At 41.1% G+C, this 22,325-nt stretch overlaps 1 protein-coding gene across 5 annotated transcripts in view; it reads left to right on the top strand.

Moving 5' to 3' along the window:
• Positions 1-22,325, top strand: part of LOC120724789 (pleckstrin homology domain-containing family G member 1) — a 59,684-nt gene that overhangs the window by 5,413 nt on the left and 31,946 nt on the right. The window contains exon 1 of one of the 5 annotated variants that reach the window (XM_040017205.1): positions 113-271. The exons of 2 other annotated variants lie outside the window; for them this stretch is intronic. Coding sequence is in view for 1 of the 3 variants with exons in the window: in XM_040017202.1 (XP_039873136.1) it covers positions 21,797-21,806 (10 nt within the window). In the remaining 2 variants the exon portion in view is untranslated. Of the gene's footprint in view, positions 1-112; positions 272-14,147; positions 14,368-21,320; positions 21,807-22,325 lie in introns of those variants that run through there. 2 more of the 5 variants (XM_040017203.1, XM_040017202.1) reach the window with 2 other exon arrangements.

The following is a 22,325-nucleotide window of genomic DNA, read 5'->3' as shown; positions in this document are numbered from 1 at the left end:
CTGACACATTGCTAGTAACAAAGTTTACAGATACAAATGCTTTGTTACTGTACTTAAGTAGAATTTTCAGGTATCTGTACTTTACTTGAGTATTTTTGTCTGAAAACTTTTTACTTTTACTCCCTACATTTTTATACAGTGTGCAGTTTGTCACACAGTGTGCTGCTACCTAGAACTCCAGCTGCTGTACTTCAAAGGGTTCTGCCTGACTGAGAGCTGACTTCACTGAGAGATGGAGGAAGAAAACAAAGATAAGACAGGAGATAATCAGGTTAGTCTGCAGTACTGTGGTGAATACACAGTAAAGCAATATATTGGACTGCTGAACAGTGGCTGTGATGCTCATGGTTAGATTTAGGTTACAGGTTATATCAAGCATAGCAGAGATGAATTTCCATTTAAGGTGAATATGCTTATTTTAATTAACTGAATTCCAAATTTATATTGTGTAGTGTAAAAACAGTATAGTGTCAGTGTAGGGAATGGTCATCGGCAATGACAGCTTGTCAAACATCTGTTGTTGGGTTCCCCACCTGCTAAATCCCACTGTGACTCCTGATTACTGTTTAAGTGTGGAGGGAAAGTCACACAGTCAAAAAGGTTAGCTTGAATCTGAATTTCAAGGAGCTACTTTTTACTTTCTTATTTTGATTACAATTCTGAGCCTGTACTTTTTCACTTTTACTTGAGTACAAAAGTTGCTTCGGTACTTCAACTTTTACTGGAGTGTAGTTTCACGCTGGTATCTGTACTTCTACTTAAGTAAAGGAAGTCTGTACTTTTGCCAGCTTTGCTTATATGTAGAAACATCACTGGTTTGTTTCTTGGGTTATGTTCCTTTTTCATGCTTGAATGATCTATAGGTCAGTGTTAAGTGACTTCACACAAACATGAAAAATGTCTTCTATATACAGCTAGACTGAAATTGAAAGTGAAAAAGTCTTGCAGTACTGTTGTTCAAGACCAAAATTAAAAAAAAAATACAATAAAATCTGGCTCCTTGGAAGCAAAATATGAAGTTATTATATGTGTAAAGCTACACACACTTTCATGCACCGGTTTCCAAAGACCTTTGAGCTTTCTGAAGCTTGAGTAGTACTTAAAATATTCAGTACAAACAACTCATCGGATGCACTTACACCACATCTTAAATATGAAAGAATTACTATTTGAATTTACTGACAGCAACTGTACACTTGTGTCCACTGCGCCGGCCTTTCAAAGGATCCGCCTATGCACTTGCACGTCCCAGCCCATTGCTCCCTGCTGATTGTACCGTGTAAACCAAAGGCTAAAAGGTTGGAGGTCAGGGCCAGGGTGAGACTGAAATACTTGCTGAAATGCTGCTCCAAATGCAGGAGTCTAATTCCAGGCTGTAAGAAAGTAACCCCATTGAAGTCCATATATGGGAATGGAGCTCCATCCATATACTCACTTATTGTACATTGACACTATCACTGCATGCTAAGGGTGTGTATACATTATCAGGGGTTGACTGTTTTGGTTTGCATTTCTTACTAAGTGCGTCTCAAGTCCCATCTGTGTCCTGGTCTGCACTCAGTGTGTGGCAGTAGAGAGCTAATTCACTATAATAAGGGCATGTAAACATACATGCTTATCAAGTGGGTAATTATGGCACTTTGTCCTTTGTGGTGTGTGCAAGTGTGTGTGCCTACTTCACCCCATTGGTGGTTCAAGGTTCAGTTTATTCATCCATTAAAAACACAGCAATCACAGCAATCCCATCCAATCAACCAATAATGATTTACATAAGATATCTTTAAAATGCAAGGTGTATTCTACAGCTAGGTGTTTATACATATTTGCCTAACACATATTTGTATTTTGATGTTTTTATCGTCTCGCCACATGTGTAGTTTATCCAGTTTTGGCCATGCCATACTGCTCAGCGGAGTGACGAAAGAAAGGCCTGCAAGTTGAAATTATAAGTGTAGGATGTGAGGTGATGTTCAGTAAAAGCAAACCTTTGAGTGGGTGAGGCAGATTTAGAGTAGCTGTTTGCTTCTAACTGGTGAAGTCTTAGTGCAGGATTAAGCCAAGCTCCCACACTCCACCCTGAGAACAAACCCCCATGAGGCGTTTTCTTCAAACTTTATCATGTTCATCTGTATTTAAAAAGAAGGCGGGCATATTCTTGCTAAGTTTATCAGTTTGGAACTCTTATTGGGAAACTATGCAGAGATAAATGCTGTGGTAGAAAATGAATTCCTCTAGTTACATTTAAATACCCATTAGAAATGTTTCCCATCCTTAAGAATGGCATCATTTTTTGTAGATTCGGCTAAAGAAATGGGAACAAATTGTTTTTGTGGCACACTCCACACGGCAAAGTTCATAAAGGTATCTTTGCCAAGTTGTTTATTATGTGTAACACAATAACACTGGTTCATCCCTTTGAGTTGGGTTCCTTTTTATGCTTGAATGATTCAAAGGTCAGTATCTGTGTGTGTACCTGTGTGCCAACTTTCTGAACTGGTCATGTACGAGGATTTTGCCAGGATTTGGTGTGTTATAATAAAACGTGTCACCCCGATTTTACATTTCAAATGGTTTGTAAGTGTTTGAGATTTTTTTTTAATACATTAATGGTCTTTATTCAATATCTCACTTAATCAATGTGATTGTGACGGCACCTTTTAAAATATTTGTGCATTCCCCTAATTTTCCTGGGCATTATGTCTGTCACTGTTTTACTAAAAAAAACAACTGAGATTTCATCAGGTATGAATAAGAGAGATTAAAGTCTGATGACTGAGGTTAAAGCTATGCAAGTGACAAGGGTGGTTTTGTTGGGAGATTATACTTTCTATTTCACTGGCTCAGTGAATAAAACATTTTGAATGTTCGGTTGTGTTGTGTCATGTGCCGCACTAGTTGCATTTCTCATCAAGTTTTTCACGATTACCCGTTTATTTTTCTGCTTCCCATCTTAGAAGAAAGCTTGTCTGTATTTCAAAAAACAAACAAGAAAGACTAATTATCAATAGTTGAAATGATAAAATTGACAGAATTTAAATAAAAACGTAATTTGACTCATTCCTGTTTGATCGTCACAAACGCTGTCGTGTGGGCTGGAAGAGCAACCGCCAACCCTGTGATAAGTAGATGTGGTACCTCAGAGTCTATAGACATAGCCTTATTATCACAGTGTTGGGTATTTTAAGGACGTGAGAGAAAGGATTAGGCAAATAACATGACTACTTATTGTCTACTTAGTGTAAATTTTTACTAGAAAATAAAGGCAGAGTTTGAGTAGTCGGTGTGCTGTCAATCCAAGCAATTAGTCAGCCTTCTGTTGTTTAGAGAATAGATCCTTTTGCACATTAGCTTTAGACTTTAGCACTTTTTTATATTAACATCCTATCAGAATTTTATTCTGTGTGGTGTGTCGCACTTAACAACTACAGAATGACACCCAGCTAAAGCAGAAAATGAATGTGTGCCATTGTTGGGCTGAGTGCCTCCCTCCCTTCTCCTCATGTCCCCTTCTGTGTGGCCTGGCTTCTTTCCCTGCTGATTTTGTTGTCTTCAGTCGCACCCCAAAAATACCCTGCGCTATTTCTGGCACGTATTCATTTTAATGTACATGTGAAAAGTACTGCCAGCTGACTAAGGCGGAGAGCAAAAGAAAAAGAGCGCGTCTGTTAAAAAATGCTGAGGAAAAAAAATGGAAAGCTGTGGAAAGGAAGTTGGCAAATTGAAACTAACAAACCTTTTTTAAGCTTATGGGCCAAATTATAGACTAACCAGCTTCCTTTTATTTGGCCAAAATGTCCCAAATACGTTTTGTTTTGGGGCTACACTTGCAAATCTGAAAGTTTTCATTTGCTTACTTGTGTTTTTACGGGAGGTTAAGTGAAGTGAATGGTTATATTCGGATGTTCCCAGTGGCTGTATTAACTTGAACATCAGGTGTGTGACCTATGGATCGAACCAGGTGATCCAGAAGGGTGTGTAAAGTGTGCAACTCACATATTTGTGCCTCATTGTTTTGTCTTCAAAACATTCGAGTAGCTAACAGCAGGCTGTCAAATGGACTTTGAAAATGAGGTTATGTTGTGTTGCTGAATATATAAAGTACTAAAACAATCAGAGTGCATTATGCTGTAAATTTATGAGAACATTTCTAAGAATTGCCCTTTGACATCAACATGTGTCTGCTGTCATAAAGACAACTATTCTGAGAGCAGCACAACTCTTTCCATGTAGTGTTGGAAAAGGATTAAAGACATTTATTATTTTTTGAGAGCGGTGTTTAAGTTAGCGGTGTGTCTCAGTCTTCCACATGAATACCCGAATATAAGGTTTCTCTTGTTGCATTCTAACAGCGTAATCAGGCCTGACGTAGTCAGTGATCACTTTATTGTGCAGGAAGAGAGTTCAGGGTACCTCAAGCCAACATTGTCACGTGTAGTTGTAAACAATTCGGTTTGTGAATGTGCAGCTTCTGCTGAATTTGATGAGCTTCGTGGTGTTTTAGCATGCTGTTTACTTGTCTGGCCTACAATGGCAAATGAAAGTAACAAAAGAATGTTGGGGGAAAAAAAACAGAAACAAAAAAAACCAAGAATTACTATCTGTCCAGCTGACTGTACTTTTCTGACTTGCATTTTTTCCCCCAGGGCATTGTATCAAACAACGCGTGAGTGTTTCATGAGTCTTATCACATCGTTGCCTCCAGATCACCACTAGTTGTCAAAAATGACAACTGGTACACTGGACAAAAAGTACCAAGTACCAGTACATTGCACATAGAAACCCATGCAACGAAGCTCCTGGCGCACAGTTTTTATGCTGATGTTACTCTAATGATACAGTTGATGGTGGACTATCTGGACAAGAAGTAATTTCACAAACTGAGTTGTTGCAGTTGTGGCATCCTTTTGCATTTTCACAGTCAAATTAATTGATTACTTTTTAATAGACGTGTTCTTTCATAAATGTCTCTAATTTCTGCATGATTAGGTGCTTGAGTTTATACACTTATATAAAACAGGTCTAAAAACACCTGAATTCAACAGCAGAATCAATGTTTTTCATCTGTCAGTTGTTTTAATCTTGTGATTGGTCACTTTAGGTGGCAGTAGGAAAAACAGATGAGCGTCACGGAGCTGAGTTGTCTGGCCTACAAGAGAAGAATGAAGATGGGCAAAACAATTTTGGGGGAAAAACACCATGGTTATTGCAAATAACTGTAGTGTATGTTTAATTATTAGCTCCAGATATTAAACCTTGATATAAGAGAAGGGCAAAGGTTCAATCCTGGCGAGTAAAAGCTTGTCACACAGACACAGTTGGTCTCTAGCTCTTGACTTAACAGCAGTTCCTAGTTTTCATCTCCATTCCTGTATTTAGCTGATCTTTCAGCACTCAGCAACTTCAACCACAGAGTGACACACTGACTGTAATATGGAAAATTCCTCACACAGAGGTATAGGACTATCTGTAAAGTACAAAAAAAAAAAAAAAAAGAGTATGTGCATGACAAGATGGCAGTTGTGGACTTTCCACACTAATCCAATATTCTAGAGAGAATAGTGTGGCTATGAGCTACATCTTTTGTAAATTTGCGAATGCTTAAAGAGAACAGAGGTGGCCCATGAAGTGAAGCAAGGGGGGTCTATTCCTAACGATAGCTTAGCCTGAACAGGCTGCAAACATAAAAGTAATTTATTTCACTGACATAGAAAAGAGAGAAGCCCCCCCTCCCTTCCTCCAGCTTTCTTTTTTTTTCTCCTACGCTCCCCCCTCATCCAGCTCTCCCACTCAGCAGCTGTTCCTCTCACTTTCCGCCCTCCCTCCACCCCACCCCGCATCCCTGCATGCCCACCCTGCTCCCCCTCCTCCTCCTCCGGCCCCAGTGTGATGGCTTTGTTTTATTGTTGCGCAGCGTTTGGCAGGGAAACCCCCGTCTGGAGTGGGGCAGGGGTCCGACTCCCTCTGAGCACTGGGGTGGAGCATTGTGGATGCCCAAATAAGCAAAGGATTAGTGGAGCCAGTTGGGCATTTGGTTTCTAAATGAGCTTTATGATGAGTTTAAGTGGTTAGTTTTGGACATTTTTCAACACTTTGCACATGTTGTGAAAATGTAGTCCACTCATTTTTTTTTTTTATCTATTTATTTTTTGTAACTGAGTCAAATGAACCTGTGATTAATGTGAGTGAGGAAAAACATTTCTTGAGCCTAAATTGCAACCCTTGTTGCTGACTCTGTATGTTTTACTTTCTCTGTAAATAAAAGGCTCAGTCCCATATTTTTCTGGTTTGCTTGGCTTAGGAAAAACATGTATCACATGTCAGCACACACAGACAGACAGCAGATCAAGATCTGTAAAGCTGGTCCAAAAAAGGAGGAAAAAGAAATCCCCCGTCCAAGACAGGAAACAAACAACAATTTATTTGTGGTGTTGACAAACGACTGTTTCCTGTACCGAGGAGAAAATATGTAGAGGGAGGGGGAATCGGGAGCAGCTTTCATTCCAACAGTGCCAGCCAAAAAGTACAAGTACAGCCCCCAAATGAAAACTTAAGGATGTGTGTTTATCCTCTAACCACCTTCCTGTGGTGTATATGCGTGCATGTTTGTTTCTTGCTATGGCAGATTCTTTTTGGCACTTGATGGTACTGTTGAGCTCGAGTTGGATGTCTCTTCCCATAGGTCTTACTCTGTTTTTAAATGCAGAATAATTTTATTTTATTTAGCAAATCACTAGATTTCAACTGGTGTTCTTCTACATTTTGGAAGCCAGGTTAGAAAATCACATTATAGGTCATGTGTTTATGTGGCTGATGTCAATTTATGAGTCATATTTTTAACTACTTTAATTTATATTATTGTCTACCTGGATCTGATTTATGGGTTTCTGTGGTGAGGATGGTGGGTTAGTGGCTTGAAAATGAAGCCGTACCGGTTTCCTGTTCCCCTACTCTGTCCTACCACTGTAGCCCTGTGGCTTGCTGGTGGAGGGTTGGGAAGATAATGGTCTAAGCTGTTTACACTGGAGAGGCCTTTTTGAGCAGTTCTTGTGCTCATAGGAAGTAACTTGCTGAAAGGGCTGAGGTATTATAGTATTTGGGGAATCAGAGTTTATTGCGCATGCATTTCGTTTATTTTGTTTAGGAGCAGCTGTGTTAGGCCCTACAAAGACGTGGGGCCTAACACAGCTGCTGGAGAATGAGGGGCTCTATTGTGTCACGAGATGACATCTTCAGCACTTAACCCGATGTCCAGTTATGCCAGGGGAAGTCAGCAGAACAGCAAGTCTGTGCTGATTTGCATGCAGGCATGTATGAATTAATTCGAGTTTGGTATCCGGGAGTACGGCTTTGTGCACGCGTATAGAGTGCTAGTGCAAGAATGTCATTCTGTGTAACAGGTGGCATCAGCTTTTTTTTTCTTATTTGGATCCTGAACAAGGCCTGTCAATATTTCTGAAATGTGTGTGTGTGTGTGTGTGTGTGTGTGTGTGTGTGTGTGTGTGGTCGGTCAGCTACATATATGGATTGGCCATTGTGCCCTTGGTCCTCAGCAGATGTGGTCTGAACAATGAGCTGGGTAAATAAAAGGAAGTGGTGTATAAATAGCCTCTTACGTCTGCATGAGTGGACTCCGTGTGTTTGTGAGATCCTGTTTGATGTGACTGAAATGTACGATAGGAAGTTGCACTGTCGAGCGCTCCACAGGTGCCGTTTGGTGGACTTTTATATACATTCCCAGAACATCAGTATTTTGTATGGCTTTGATTTCATGCCCGGTGTGTCTGTTTTTGGAGAGTTTTTCTCTTCTTTTGAGTGATTCTCACCTGAGAACACACAGTAAGTACTAAAAGGCTCATCAGTGCTGTGTAAAAACTTTGCAGGTCCTTATAAGCCCCTACAGACAGCTCATAATGAGCTGTGAAGCTCAGAAACTCGTCTCTAAATCACATCCTGGTGATAAGTGCACATGGGGACCGGTGCTAAAAATAAACAAGCCTACTCCCTCTTCTATCTAGCTTTCCCTTCGTCTCTCTTGTAGCCGGGCCACAGACAGACTTGCACCTTTCTGTGGTTCATTTCACATCACAAGCACATTCATGCAGAGTTTGTTTTCATTCTCATTCATTTGTCCTTTTTGGTCAGGATTATCACAGCCAGCACCCACGCCCTCATGAAGGATGTAGTGCAGGGGGGTCTTGAGTGTAGTCTTCTGCTGCTGTAACTCATCTTCTTCAAGGTTTGATTTGTTTTGAATGCAGAGATGCTCTTCTGCATACCTTTGTTTTTTACAAGTGGTTATGTGCTGAGCCTGTGCACATTGCAGCCTCAGTTTCTCGTTCTTAACTGACAGGAGTGGTATTTTAGAAATATTCACCTGCTGCCAACAAACATGGCACGTTCAGAGGCATTTAAATCACCTTGCTCTCCCATTCTAATACTCCATTTCAGCTTCAACAGGCTGGTTTGACCATGTCTAGCTGCCAAATCCATTAAGTTGCTGTCATATAATTAGCTGATTAGATATTTGCATTAAACAACCATACTTAATAAAGTGGAGAACGAGAGTACAGTAGAATAGTTGGGTATAATATCTGAAATTTGGAGTGGTTAGAAGCAGAATTGTTACACATTACCTTGCGTCCTATTATGATGCACTGTTGTTATTTTATGGCTTGAGTCCTTAATCTATGAAGTGAACAAAAGGATACAAGAATAATCATCTTTGTTCCCTGTGTTAATAGAGAAAAACAAACGGTTCCAAAACACCTACTGTAATTTGCGCTGTTTAAGATGAGTCACCGATTAGTAAGATTAACTGTATTGACTCTATTAGTGTTTTATCTTGCATAAATGATTATGTAAATAGTAAATCTCCTTTTGATGGTTTCAGTTTTAAGCTGTTTTCTATCTAATGTTATCTCTCTCACTCTCCTCTCTGTCATGTCCTAGATCCTGAGTTCTGTTACAGCTCCATGGGGAAGTGTGTGCGCGTGCATGCGTGCGCATTTGCATTGCAGGTTTAGGGTCTGGCCCGGGCTCGGGCGGCTGGGTGTTGTCATTGAAGTCCTGGCCTATATTAACAGCACACTTCACTGAAACATTATACAGGTGGCAAACACTGCAGCGAGCCTCACAGCAGATAACAAGAGAAAGAGGGTAGGAGATAATTAAAGGTAGAATTACAGTGACGATGTGAGATAAAATAGAATAAAATCTAGTGGAGTATCTCCAGGTTAACGCCTTTTGGCTCGTGCCTGAATTTCCCTCTTATCTTTCCATATGTTGGGAACTGGATAGTTTATAACTTTAAATGCAACACAAACATGCATTCTGTCAGCATATAGAGAATAGCTGCTGATTTTGGAGCTTGTGATAAGATTTTCTTAATCTAACTCCGTAGAGATTGTAGAGTGATTGCACATGTAGACGAATATTGTAGACGGTAAACTGCTAACATCTTTCTGTTGTGCAGTCATTTCTATCAGATAGTCTGTGTGCACTCTCTGCAGATAACCCAAATAATAAACTTCTCCATGGCAACTTTAATTACCAAACCTGAAAGGATAATGAGTGTTATTCACTTCACTATTTGCACAATGTTAGGTTGAGACATTGGCTTCTTCATTTTTGTTTTTTCCTTCAGTGCTGTGTCAGGATATTTTTGGGTGCTGCCATGTTTTTGGGGCCCTCTCGTCACATCTGTGTCAAGTTAGGACCTGTCAGTAACATCTGTGCTTACAGTAAACACAAGGGCAGAAACTTTTCTTGTTCCACATCCTTTTGAAAATGTTCTTTGGTCAGACTGTCACATATTTCTAGTCTTGTTCTCTAGCTGTTATTAAGTAGCACGTGACCTCAGCACTTTTTTTTTTCTTCTGTCAGCACAACCGGCAGTAACACTGAGCCAATAACTGGACCACAGTTTACTCTTCATACAGTAGCTTCCAATCAACAAGTTGAAACAGGAGTCGGCTGCCCAGTCGATACCACAACAGATTTGAGGATAATGCTGCTAAGCAACATTAGAAACCAGTCATGCAAATAACAGAAATGAATATCTCTCTGATTTCTTCTCCCACGCATGAGCAGGACTCACACTCAATGCGTATTACTCATCTGTACTGTGTAACTTTAAGTTAAATGGGGATGGTGTGAAGATGGTCTAGTGCCAGTTTACCAGTATTATTTGAAGACTGTAGTTTAAATCTGCGGTAATTTGTATTGTATGTTCTGTTCAGGGTTTTCTTTTTCTTAAATTTACCTACATGATAAAACAGAAAGTGGGGGAGCAGCTCCCTCGGTGCAGAACAGAGCAAACATTTATGACAACCGATTGATGAAAGAGATTGAATCAGACATAGGAGGGTTGCAAAGTGGCTTGCAGATGTATTGCCTATGCTTTATACGAGATTTCCCATTTGGGTGTGTGGGGGATGAAGATGAAGCAAGCGTTGTGGGATGAGATCCATCTAAAGTCACACATTCAGCAAATGCCTGTTGCTAGGGGAAAATTTTTTGTATTTGTATTGTCTCCTGTTCCAGACAAGAGAGACCTGTCTGGAACAGGTCTCTCTTGTAAATGAGACATTATACATTTGCATAGAAGAAAACTAAGATACTCCAAGTATATTTGGTCTGTTATTAATGTTTTTTTTTAATAGTATCAAAGCATTTTTATTTGTTACACACTTCAAAGGAAGCATTTGTTTAGTTTAGATGGGATACGGCTAATTTAATGCATTCAGTGGCATGAAAAGACCCAGCTGCTTTTGAAATTTGTAATTTGCCTAATCTGCAATTGTTGTTAGTTTCAAATGATTTGTGAAGTTTAGAAAAGTGAAGCTGTTATGGAAAGCTTTTACTTATTTATTTATTTTTTTAAGCAAACTTCACCAAGTGGAGTTTCTTCTCTTAGAGGGATTTATATGATCAGGAAGGATTTTTCTGTTGGCTTTGAATGGCTCAGTGAAGATTGGCAAAGCTTCAGTTTGGGGCTTACGCCTAATTTTGGGCTTACTGGCTGCAAAACCCACAATTTACTTTATTATGTTATGAGACAGAGGGCTATAAAGAGAGAGAGGGCTGATTGAAGGAAAAGAGGAGGAAGACAGAAGACTTAAAGAGAAATGAAGGGACTGGAAAAGGGCAAAAAAAAAGGGAAGCATTACAAGGAGACAGACGGCTGACGCTTGTGGCGGAGTGGGGGTAGCGTTTGACAGAGAAGCGATTTTTCTTTTGGTACTGTAAATAATAGCCCCTGCTTGAGTTGGACGGCTTTCATGGCTCCTTTTGTGTGCAGTGACATCTTAGGTTCCCTAAGAGAGAAGAGGGCCGGAGAGGGCTCGGCTTCCAGGGTTTTCACTGGCATGGGAAAGGCTGCGTATTAGCCCAATATGAATATGAGGGAAAATAAAGCCTCCACAGGTCAAAGCGATCCAGCCAATACACACTCATGGCTCTTTATCCTTCACAAACCCGCATGCCTGCACAGATGCAGGCAGACGCACAGATTGTGGCGCCTGCACACACATCAGCATTTCACCATCAGCTGTAGTCAGATGCAGACAGCTTTCCTCACCCCTCCTTTATCTTAGTCCGAGCAGTCGTGTTTTGGCTCGTACTTCTGACGAGAGCAGCCCAGCGGCTGACTTGTGGCCTCTGCTCGGTTTCGAACTGTAATTTAAAGCTTTTAATCTTAATCCCAAACACATGTACTTGCTAAGATGTCCCATTCATATTTATAGCAGGGGGCCTAGTATCAGTTTCTCGTAGTGAAAATCCCGCAAAAAAACCTTTATTCTAACTTTGTGTATTTTACAGCTGCCCATGTAAAGCGGCGATGACTTAACAAATTGGTTACTTTCATTCTTAGTATGAGTAGTTTTCACGGTTTTGTGAATACAGAATAATAATACAGAAGAAATGACGTGTCTGAAATGACGTGTCTGTCTCGAAAGTAACATTGAGACATACTCAGAGTGAGATCAGAATAGGAAGGCCACCAAACAAACAAAATAAAAAGATGATGATCTCATTAACATGTACTTTCTTGTCACTTACGTGACCTGAGGAAATCCCTGGAAAAGCTGCATGAGTGTGAATCACCTGCATAATGACATCACATCCTGTTTAATTTGTTCATTTGTAAACAAGAAGCTTAAGATAAGCAGGAAATGGTAGCGGGAAAGGAGGAGAGGGACATTCCTGCTATTGCAGTTATCCCTGCATCACAGAATATCCTCTCGTCAACACCTAATAATCTCTTACTAGCTCCTCCAGACCAAAATATATTGACCTCTTAACGTTGTCCACAAGAAACATAAATTTAATGTAGTGTTCCCAGCTTGTGGACAGGCACGCCCAATATTGGGGAGTGGGATATGACTTATTTCCTTTGAATAATCACACGGCTGAATAACACCCATGACTTCACACAGGATACATAGTTTAACTGGACCTACTTTTTTGGTCTGTCATTATTAGCATATTAGCATTGCGTTAGACAAATTTAGCTTTTTTATTGTTTCTTTTATTGTTGTAATTTTAATGTTTGTCTGGAACAGGTCTCTCTTGTAAATGAGACATTATACATTTGCATAGAAGACAACTAAGATACTCCAAGTATATTTGGTCTGTTATTAATGTTTTTTTTTTTTAATAGTATCAAAGCGAAATGCATATATGCAAGCATTACTTTAACTATTAAGCACTGTTTTGACCATTAATCCCAGATTTTAATTATTAGTCTGCTGACTTCAGTTATTTTAGTCTACTTTTCTGGGTTTGAGAAGCTGCCCAACACTTCAGCCATCTAGTCCTTGAAGTAGAATTAAAAGCTTTAAAAGTTCGAACGTGTCATTGTCTCTTCAGGTTTTAAAGTGCAAGGTGTGGTGTTCAGTTCCAAGGGCTTAGCACAGTGTCTGTGTGTTTTCCTGGTTGGAATAATGGCAACCAGTTAAGTGACTCACACCAGTCCTGTTTGTGTGGTCACTGCTACAGTAGGTCACAGATAAGAGTTAAAACAATTGCTTGGGTTGTTTGATGTATGCTAGTAGTTTCTGCACATTCCAGTGTTCACTCAAATGTATTTTTCAGAAGATTAAGGTCATTAGAGTTGTGTGGTTTTAGTTGGTTTCTTATCAAAGGTCAGTGTTTACCACCATATGCGACTGCCGTAGCACCACGTGCAGTTTTGTTTTTCCTGGAAAATCTCAGAGCAGTGAAAAAGAAAAATGTGGAAGTAAGAAAGTGTGTGTGCTGGTTGGAGCTGCTTTATCAATCCCAGGAAGCCTCGCTACCAGGAGGCAGGAACAACAGTCACTGGCTTCCAGAAAAGGGACTTTCCTCCATCCTGCTCTGTTAGGATGCAGAACAATAACCAAATGACTTACACACACACCATGACCACTGGCTTGGATATTTGTTGTGTGTGCTCATACAGACCTGTTCGCAGCAGGTTGCACTTAAAGCTCTAAACCATGAAATATATTTTCTTGACCTTTTTTAAGTAGTTTTACCTTTTTTGTGCCCTGACCTTGACCTCGAGCATCCCGTAAACTGCACCGTTGAAAGTAACTCCAAGGAGTAAAGAACAACAAGGGGGCAGAACACGAGGCTCCAGAGTGCTGCTGTATGCGACGTGACCCACTTGTTGGTGTGTTTTTTGGGGTTAGATGAGGCAGCTCATCCTTGGGCTGCCCTCTTTTCTTTTCTTCCCTCTCTCCCTGAGCATCGGATCATGTCGCCCACCCACACTCCCGATTGTTATTTCACATTGCCCAGTCACCTCATCACCATTGCTTCTGTTCGGTCTCTAGGCATGTTGTCACAGTTTCACTGACGGCACCGCTCGCTTTTTTTCCAATTTCTGTCACATGTGTCGCCTGCAGCGCTGGCAGCTCTCCAGTTCTTGCGGCGATTCCACACCGCAAAGTGAGAGAGGGGGCAGAGCGAGGGCCCGGCTGGAAAGAGGGAGAGCGACCAGTCTTGCAGCAGTAATTGGTCAGGAAGTGGGCTGCTTGGATCTACGAGCTCTTCTCTCCCAGTCTCCCCCCCCACTCCCTCCCGACTCCCTCCCCTCCCAGTGGGCAGTCAGTTCCGTTGCGTTTTGCTTCCATCTGTCCCCCCCCCCCTCCTCACCCGCCCTCGCTCTCCCTCTTCACACTCGGTGTCTATCTTTCTCTCTGAACTGACCTCATACTGTAGAAGTGTGGACCACGGACTGGGCCGCCTTGACGCGAAGCCTTACCTACCTCGTGTCAGCGTTTCTAAGAAGGTGTGAAACTTTCTAAATGGATCTAACCTGTGAAAGGATACTGGGATACCAGCAGCTCAGGAAAGGCTAATCGTAGAAATGGTCTGTCTGAGGTGAGTGACAGGTTATCATAGCCTCTTTGTGGATCAGTAAACTGACAAGGCATAGAGTTTGGCCTCTGGTTTTGGCTGCGTGAACTGCTTTGATAATTACTGTAAATAAGGCTATGCCTCAGTGTGTCTGCTCTCAGACATTACAGAACACCACGTTTTGTGTCGTTTCCTCCTTTTTAAAAGCCCAGGTCTTTATTTAATCATAATTGCAGACGTTACTCCTCCAAACCCAGTCTGGCCGGCAATTATACATCCCAAAGTTTCAATTTAGCATGACTCTAATAGCACGTTTTGCCAACTTGTCTAATTAGACTGCATGGCAGCCCGCTGTAGTTAGTTTCTGTTTCAGCTTGAGGGATGCTGACCATTATTTTTGTGTTTTTTAAATCTGCGATCCTGAATTTGCTGTATTATTCTCCCCTATCTTCCAAATGCCACTAGATCCAATTATAATAGATTTGTCATCATTTTCACAGCAGTTTGATTAGAAATGCGTTCTTAAAAAGATGTGGACACAGTGAGTGTTTGACAGTCAGCTTTAAATACAACATAAATCACATTTTACAGCTTGTAAGTGAAACATTGTTACTTTATATTGCGATGCAATAACACAGACATGCCACAGTGTTTGGTGTATGTGGGTGTGCGTGTGTATCTGAGCATATACTCGTGTGTTCTCCTTTGTGGTTTGTCCTCATTTGAGGTGCCCTAACTGGAGCACCCAGCTTCTGATGGGCACAGATTTAGACTTATATTTTTGCTTTCCCCCAGAAGAAAGTGAACTGACCCAATAAAGTTACAGTTAAAATCTCTGGCATGTGTAGCATGACTTTAAATATTGTTTAAATCTGTTAGCAGTAGAGTACCTCTAGGATCATTTTTGATAGTTTAACAATAATACATTAACTTCTATTTAAATTTGTATATGTGGATCGCTTGTATATATGTGTATATTATTAGGCTTGTGTCACGTGTTTCCCTAATGTGAGAAAAATCCCCCTGTCTGGTCTCCTTTCCTGAGGCAGGACCCCCAGGTCCTGCATTTTAATCTGAGGCCAAACACCGCTTCCTCCTGATATCCGCCACACATGCTCTCATACTAGCTTAACGCACAATAACTCTGTGTATATACATGTAACACACACGCACTGTGGCCCTGCACATTACTCTCTCTTCTGTTTCAGAGCTTTATACTTTGTCCCATTTTTAAGTATAATTTTCCTGTGAAAGATCGCTCAACAAATCTTGCTTCTTTTCATTTATCTGCCTTTTCTTGATGAAAATCCAAACATACTGAAAATCCCTCCTATCATAAATACTTTTCCAGAGTTCTGCTCAAGCCCCTGGTGCCACCCAGCTCTATCATTAGCTGCGGCTGTTGCTGTTGACGTTGTTGTTCTTGACGTAAATGCTTGAGTTATTTCTGTGTCGCTGTTGTTGTAGTTGTTTTGTCTGCTGGAATGGCGAAGACACTCCTTTGCTTTCCTGGACGCTCCTTCTCTGGCCAACTTTGAGGGATTCCTACTCTTATATAAGCTCTATCTGCTGCTTAAGTCAGATTTCTGGCTGGGATGAGGCAGAAATTCCTGAACTTGTTCTGGCACCGAGAATGCACTGCTGCAGCCTGAGGGAATACCGTCCGAGAATCAGAAAGACTCATAAATCAGGAAGTGGGGGGGAAAAATCACCGCATCACTTTAGATAATCGGGATCGCAGATTCTGCTTTCCTGTTTCACAAAATTAGTCCTAACACAACAAATGCTAGAATCTCCATACATCTGTTCATGATTTATAGACCGTGTTGATGCGTGAGACAGGCAGGCAGTAACAGGACAACAACTTCTCACATCACAGGTGGTGTGTTAAGAACAGTCAGTCTGTGTCACTTCAAAATACTTAACTGGGATGCATGTGGGTCAATTGTTGCAAAATCATGCAGTTCAGCTAAGCTTGGTTCAAATTGTCGCAACTTTATTTTGTATACCTTTCAATTATAGTTCACATGTGTGAGAATGTTGAGTAATTTTCAGTAACGTTCAGTAATCTCTTCCCCATGTTGATGTTGCAGGGGACAACATCAAGCCTTCTATCTGCTTTTAGTCCTCTTATAGTGCATGTAATATTGACCGTGTAGGTAGCATGCAGGCAAACAGTCCAGGTCGATACCAAAAGAGTTACTGCATTTGCCAGAAAAGCAGCAACAGAAAACTGGCAACACACATGGATCAGATGGCTGTAGCTGTGTACAAGCTGCTGAATGTTGACTGAGATGAATCTGATATCCCTGTGTCGGTGGTGTTCCTGCATCATCATCATCATCAACCTGCAACATCATAATGTTGGTCCAGGATCAACATTGCAGCTGACCAATCATGTTGTTGTGATGTCATAGCTTTGCAATGCGGGGAAACGAGAAACAAAAGCTCTTGTTTATATAAAACGCTGTTCAAGGACAAATAGCCAGCTTCTTGGCTAATGCTAATATGACTGTTGCAATTGTGATCCTGGACCAACATCACTTTGATGCTGTAGGAACAGGAACAACACCGACACCGGCGATATCGTGCGTTGACTGTTAAGTTCAACTGTAATGTAACCACTTTGAGTTTCTGTTTGTTGTTTCTTAACATTAAGCATACACTAGTGTGGAGGAGCTGGCACTGTAGGTGGATTTGGCTTGTTATCTTGATTTAAGGCGGGTTCTGCTTTTTCTGGTGTCTTTGCTGAGCTAAACTAATCATCTGCTGGGTGCAGCTTTATTTTTCATGATTAGATTGGAAGGGATCTTATTGTTACTGAGCTACATTAGATTTCCAAGATTGCCCCCTTAAGGTCTGTTAAAACAGAATTTGCCAATATAGTATTTGTTGCCCTACATATCTACTCCTTGATAGATACTGACGTTTCTTGGAGCCATTACTTTAACTTCCCTGTGAACATTAAATTATCCTCGCTACTGATTGCTTAGGTCCACTTCCAACAAGTTTTTGCTTCACAACTCTATATGCTTATTGGACCTATTGAACAGCTGCTATTACATGGAGAGGTTAAACAAGATTTGAATCAATATAAACATTAACATAACATCTGGAACAACTTAAAACAGCGAACAAAGGCATCAGATGTTTTGCAAATGCCTCCAAATTACCTTTGTTTACATTCATGTGACAAAGCCCCCGAACAGCAAAGGGAAGTCAGGAGAGCTCAACCAACTTTTGGACACACGTTGCCCGTTTCCTTTATTTCCAGCTGTGAGTAAACATTTTTCAATCCATGGAAATGATGTTTCCCTTACTTTGACCACATGGTTTGTTATTCGAACTGTGATGACAAAGGTCTCCTATGAAGACGTGTTTTAAGTGATAGTGATGCTGCTTCTGTTGGATATTAATTTCGAAGATATTTTGGATACAAAATAGATGATGAGAGACAGAAGATTTATTTATTTATTTATTTATTTTTTATCCTTTCGGGTGAAAAGGGACAACGCTGTCTTTTTAAAGGGTTAATGAATAGCTCTGGCGGCAAGAACAAAGGCTTTAAGTGTTTATGACAGAGTCTGTGAGTGGAAGAAAAGACTGTGTATATGTGTCTGCTGATGATCCATCTCAGTAATGACAAAGACAGACAGGGTCACACAGGGAGGGGGAAACTGTATATGAATGACCTCTCCACCCACTAACTCCTGTCATTAATCACGGTCGTTCCCGTCCTCTGAATCTGTTTCCCGCTGTATTCTCACTTTACATTTCCTCGTTACCACAGAAACATTCACCCCCCCCCCCCCCCCCCCCACTTTAAAATGTGAACAGCTGAGAAAATGAAGAAGCTGTCAGGCTATCAGAGTTGGAGATTGGACCTGGTTTCACACACATGCAAGCACAAATTCAGTCACCCACTGCCCACTGAAATAACAGCCATCAAATTAGTTGTCCGCCTCTCTCCGCCTGCAGTCCTTCCTCCTCCCTCCAGGACATGCAAAAGAGGTTTTGGAATTTTTTCTTTTTTTTTAAATTTCTGATTACACACTCACACAGTAAAACGTTTTCAAGTGCCTCTGGTCTTTTAAGTCATGAGTTTACAGTGCTGTTATGATAGAGTGTGTGTGTGTGTGTGTGTGTGTGTGTGTGTGTGTGTGTGTGTGTGTGTGTGTGTGTGTGTGTGTGTGTGGCAGTAAAAGCTGATAAGAGTGTGTACGAACCCTGTGCCCTCCTCCAGTGTTTGCACTGCCCAAGTGTTATGAGGAATGGAACGGTTTATTGACAATAAGCATTTTCTTCCCTCGTTTCCTCCCCCTTTCTTGCTCTCTCACTGTCTTTCCACATGCCGCTCAACCATGGAGATGGATACCTCAAGGTTGCCATAGTGACCACTACAGCACAATGGCCCGAATTATCTTGGCAACCCCAAAAACCTTAATACTAACATCTCCTCTTAAAAGCGATGTCTACATTCCAGTGATAATCACACTTATTATAAAAGTTATACTGTTATTTTTTTTAGTTAACATTACGCAAGGGAGGAGCATAAAGGGGGGCATCAGATAAGGAACAATGTGGCTGTAGGTTTCTGTCATCAGCAAGTCGTGCTTAGCTGAACTGAGGAGTTTCGATGTTCCTGCTGCATGTTTGCCAAGCTGGAAGTGCTCGTCATGGACTGTGTGTGTGAGGGGTGAAAGGTAGCAGAGAGGGGGAGTGGCAGGTGGATAGTTTTGGATTTAGAGTGGAGCTTCAGGGGCTTCGTGGGTCAACGATCCCTCAAGTCATTAGAGAGAGGGGTCGTGCTTCTTTAGGTCTGGCCCTTGTGTGTTTGTGTTTGCGTGTGAGAATGAGAAGCAGAGAGAGAGAGAAAAGTCCAAGGGGGTCTCTATTCTAGTATTTGTGACGAGATGAGGTTGGCCGTTAGCAGGACCCCATGCTGCTTGGACCAGTCCTTATCATTTAAGAGGGACAACAAATAGGCAACATATTTGCTTTAGTGTGTGAAACTGATGGTCCATTGTCTCACGTGTGCCATCCTGATGGGACACACGGCATGTCCTGATTTATAAGCGTCCTGTGAACTTCCCAAGCTAAGTGTTGTGACATCCACAAGGGTTGCATGATGAATCTGTGGGATCCTAAGGAGGCAAGAAAAAGGACTAAATTCTGCTTTTAAAAAGTTGTTTGTTATGCAAAACCTTTATTAAACTTAAGATTAAAGATCTTTTAAAAGTAGATGATGGGAAAACAAATCAGTTCCCATAAGTCTTTAAATCTGCTGGTCACAACTTCTAACACAAATGTGTATGGAAACATTCTTACACAGAGCAAAAAAACCAAAGTTTGTAAATTATTGTCAGGCTTACGAAACGTGTGCAGCAGCCTGTTTAGCTCTTCTTAACATGCCTATGTTAACAAATCAGAATCATTCCAAACGAACAGGCTTTGCAGTCGGTGTACAATACATACTATCTGAATACTGCTGAACCCAATTTCCTTACCCACATAAGAAAACACGTTCCCGCTCAGACGAGGTGGAGAAAGTGGTCACAATGTTGCAGGAGAGAAAGCTACAAAAATGTAAGGCAGGAAAACGGGAGAAAAAGCTAACCAAACAAACTGAAACTATTGTGTCCATGTGGAAAACAGCTTGAAGCCCTGACAGAAACGGCAAAGCGGTTCACAGTCGTGCACCAACTGTGCGCTGGATGGAGCAGGCTGTTGGAGATTAACCAATTGGATGTGTACGAGGATATCGACAGAGCCATAAGTAAGGAGATCAACCGATTCCCAGTTTGCAGCCGACTCTGACTTGGTGGTGTGCCTAAACTAACACTATGTTCCTTTTAGATACGGCTGTGTATTAAACCTCAACACTTGTCATCTAATGATTAATGAGGTTTTAATAGTCTGAAGCAGGATTTACTCTCAATTTTTCATGTGTGTTTCTTATAGTGTCCCTCTAAATTAGATGAGAGAATGATAAATGTTTAAGTTCCTGGAAGGAAGGGGGTTATTTTCACTTCACAAAAACATTTGTGTATGTCCACAGAAACACAGCTCCAGCTTTTATCCTTAACCAAATATTCCAGCATTTTGAAATAGATTTTTATTAAAAACATCCTTTTTCAGCCATTGTGTTAAAGCAACATTAAAAGGATATTCCAGCCATTAAAAATGACAATGCTATACAGTTGAGGAGACTTGATGTGAATGATTAAAATTAATGATATCATTTGCTTTAGCCCCTAATCATTACTCAGTCCAAAAAAAGTCTAAGATCCAAAAGATTTTTATTTTTTTTTTAAAGAAGACCCTCACACCTACTAACTACTACACACCTGCAGTTTGATATGAAGGCTTTCTGTTATACCCAAAACATATTCATCCTAACGATCTTAAAGTTTTAGAAACTTTTTAGAAACTTTAGACTGCTTCACAGTCCGCAGACGACATGATAGAGTGGAAAAGTATAAAATCAAGTTTAACATGGCATCCACTGTCCACATCCTTCCTCTTCTGAGATTTTGTGTGCTCGTTCCCTCCAGCCTTTCTCTAATCTGGGCACAATGAGCCGTGCGGTGGACGAGGAGCTTTTGTCTGAGCCGGCTCGCAGCCTATTGATCAGTCGTAACCCCCTCCCCCCTCCTTGTAACGTGCGTATATGAGTGTGATCTGTGGAGCTGTGCACTAACAACAGCAGTTCAGCTGCCCGCTGAGCGTGATGGACACGCGCGCACACACACAAAAAGGGTGCCGCCTGGCCTACAATGCATTGCGGACCATGCTAAAAGTTTTATTTTGCAGTACAAGTGTAAAAGAACGGGGAGAAATAAAGTAGGGGAAAAGATAAAAGAAGGAAAAGGGGAGAGGAGGCACTTAATGTGGAACTCCCAGCTCCTTATAATTTGCTGCAGGAGAGAGAAAGCAAGGGAGAGGAGGAGTCAGGGGGAGGGGAATACCCAGCGGGGAGGGAGCAGGAGAGCAGAGGCCATTCACTCCGACACACACACACAGACTCTCTCATATGCAGGCACACACATGAACTCTTATAGACACACACATGAACAAAATAGATGCATTGCCACAGAATAGAGGGAGGGAGAGAGGCATTCAGAAGGGCAGGCAGAGATCCTCGGCCAGCTGAACTAGAAGAAAGAAAAGAAAGAACATCAGCCTGAGGAGTGTGTTCAGGAGAAAATCCAACCTCAGTGTTTGCACCTCTGTGTGTTTTAGTGGAGCGGACTGCATGTTGGATCCCTGGAAAAAGATTCACAATGACTTGGAAAATTTTGGAAAACTAGGAGATTAAAAAAAAAATCCAGACTGTGCTGGGAATACTGTTGGAATAATCTGAATATGTGACCCTTGTTGGAAATCCTTCTTTCATTTGATTTCATTGTCAACTCATTCACTTGCATTTTGTTAAAGGGAGCGCTAAATCAAAATGCCTACTGGTAAGCAGCAGCTCTTTTTTATTATTCATGTCTAATTCTAAGTCTAACTTAAACACATTTCCCAAGAGTTTATTTATTTTATTATTTTATTTATGAAGTGATGGGACTGGATTTTGCACGGGATTTTCACATCTGCACATCTCTTGACGGGAATTAAAACCACGTTCTTGTTGAAGAATATCTGGGTTATGTTTCTGTTTGGTGAAATGAAATCTGTGGTGAACATTTGTTTGGTCAGCAAACTCAAAAAGTATAACAGCAGCCCTTTTCAAGTGGCAACTGGTCAAACATCAGACAGCGAGATATGATTATAAGGTATGCTCACTGGCCTCTGAAGGCTTGCTTGTTTATGCTCTTGGGTCTTTGGCTGGGTGTGTGTAATATTTGTCCACAGCTGACAGCGCTGCGTGAAGTGTATTTGGAGCGTTGGTCTCTTGTCAGCGCTGTTCAGTTAACGCCGTCTTCTGCTTGTTGTCCTCACCTCTGGCTTTGAGTGAAGCATGTTTGTTTTCTCGCAGA

This window comes from Simochromis diagramma, unplaced genomic scaffold, assembly GCF_900408965.1.
Source record: "Simochromis diagramma unplaced genomic scaffold, fSimDia1.1 OVJJ01000802.1, whole genome shotgun sequence".
Classification (NCBI taxonomy): Eukaryota; Metazoa; Chordata; class Actinopteri; order Cichliformes; family Cichlidae; genus Simochromis; species Simochromis diagramma.
This window is presented reverse-complemented; position numbering and strand designations above follow the sequence as displayed.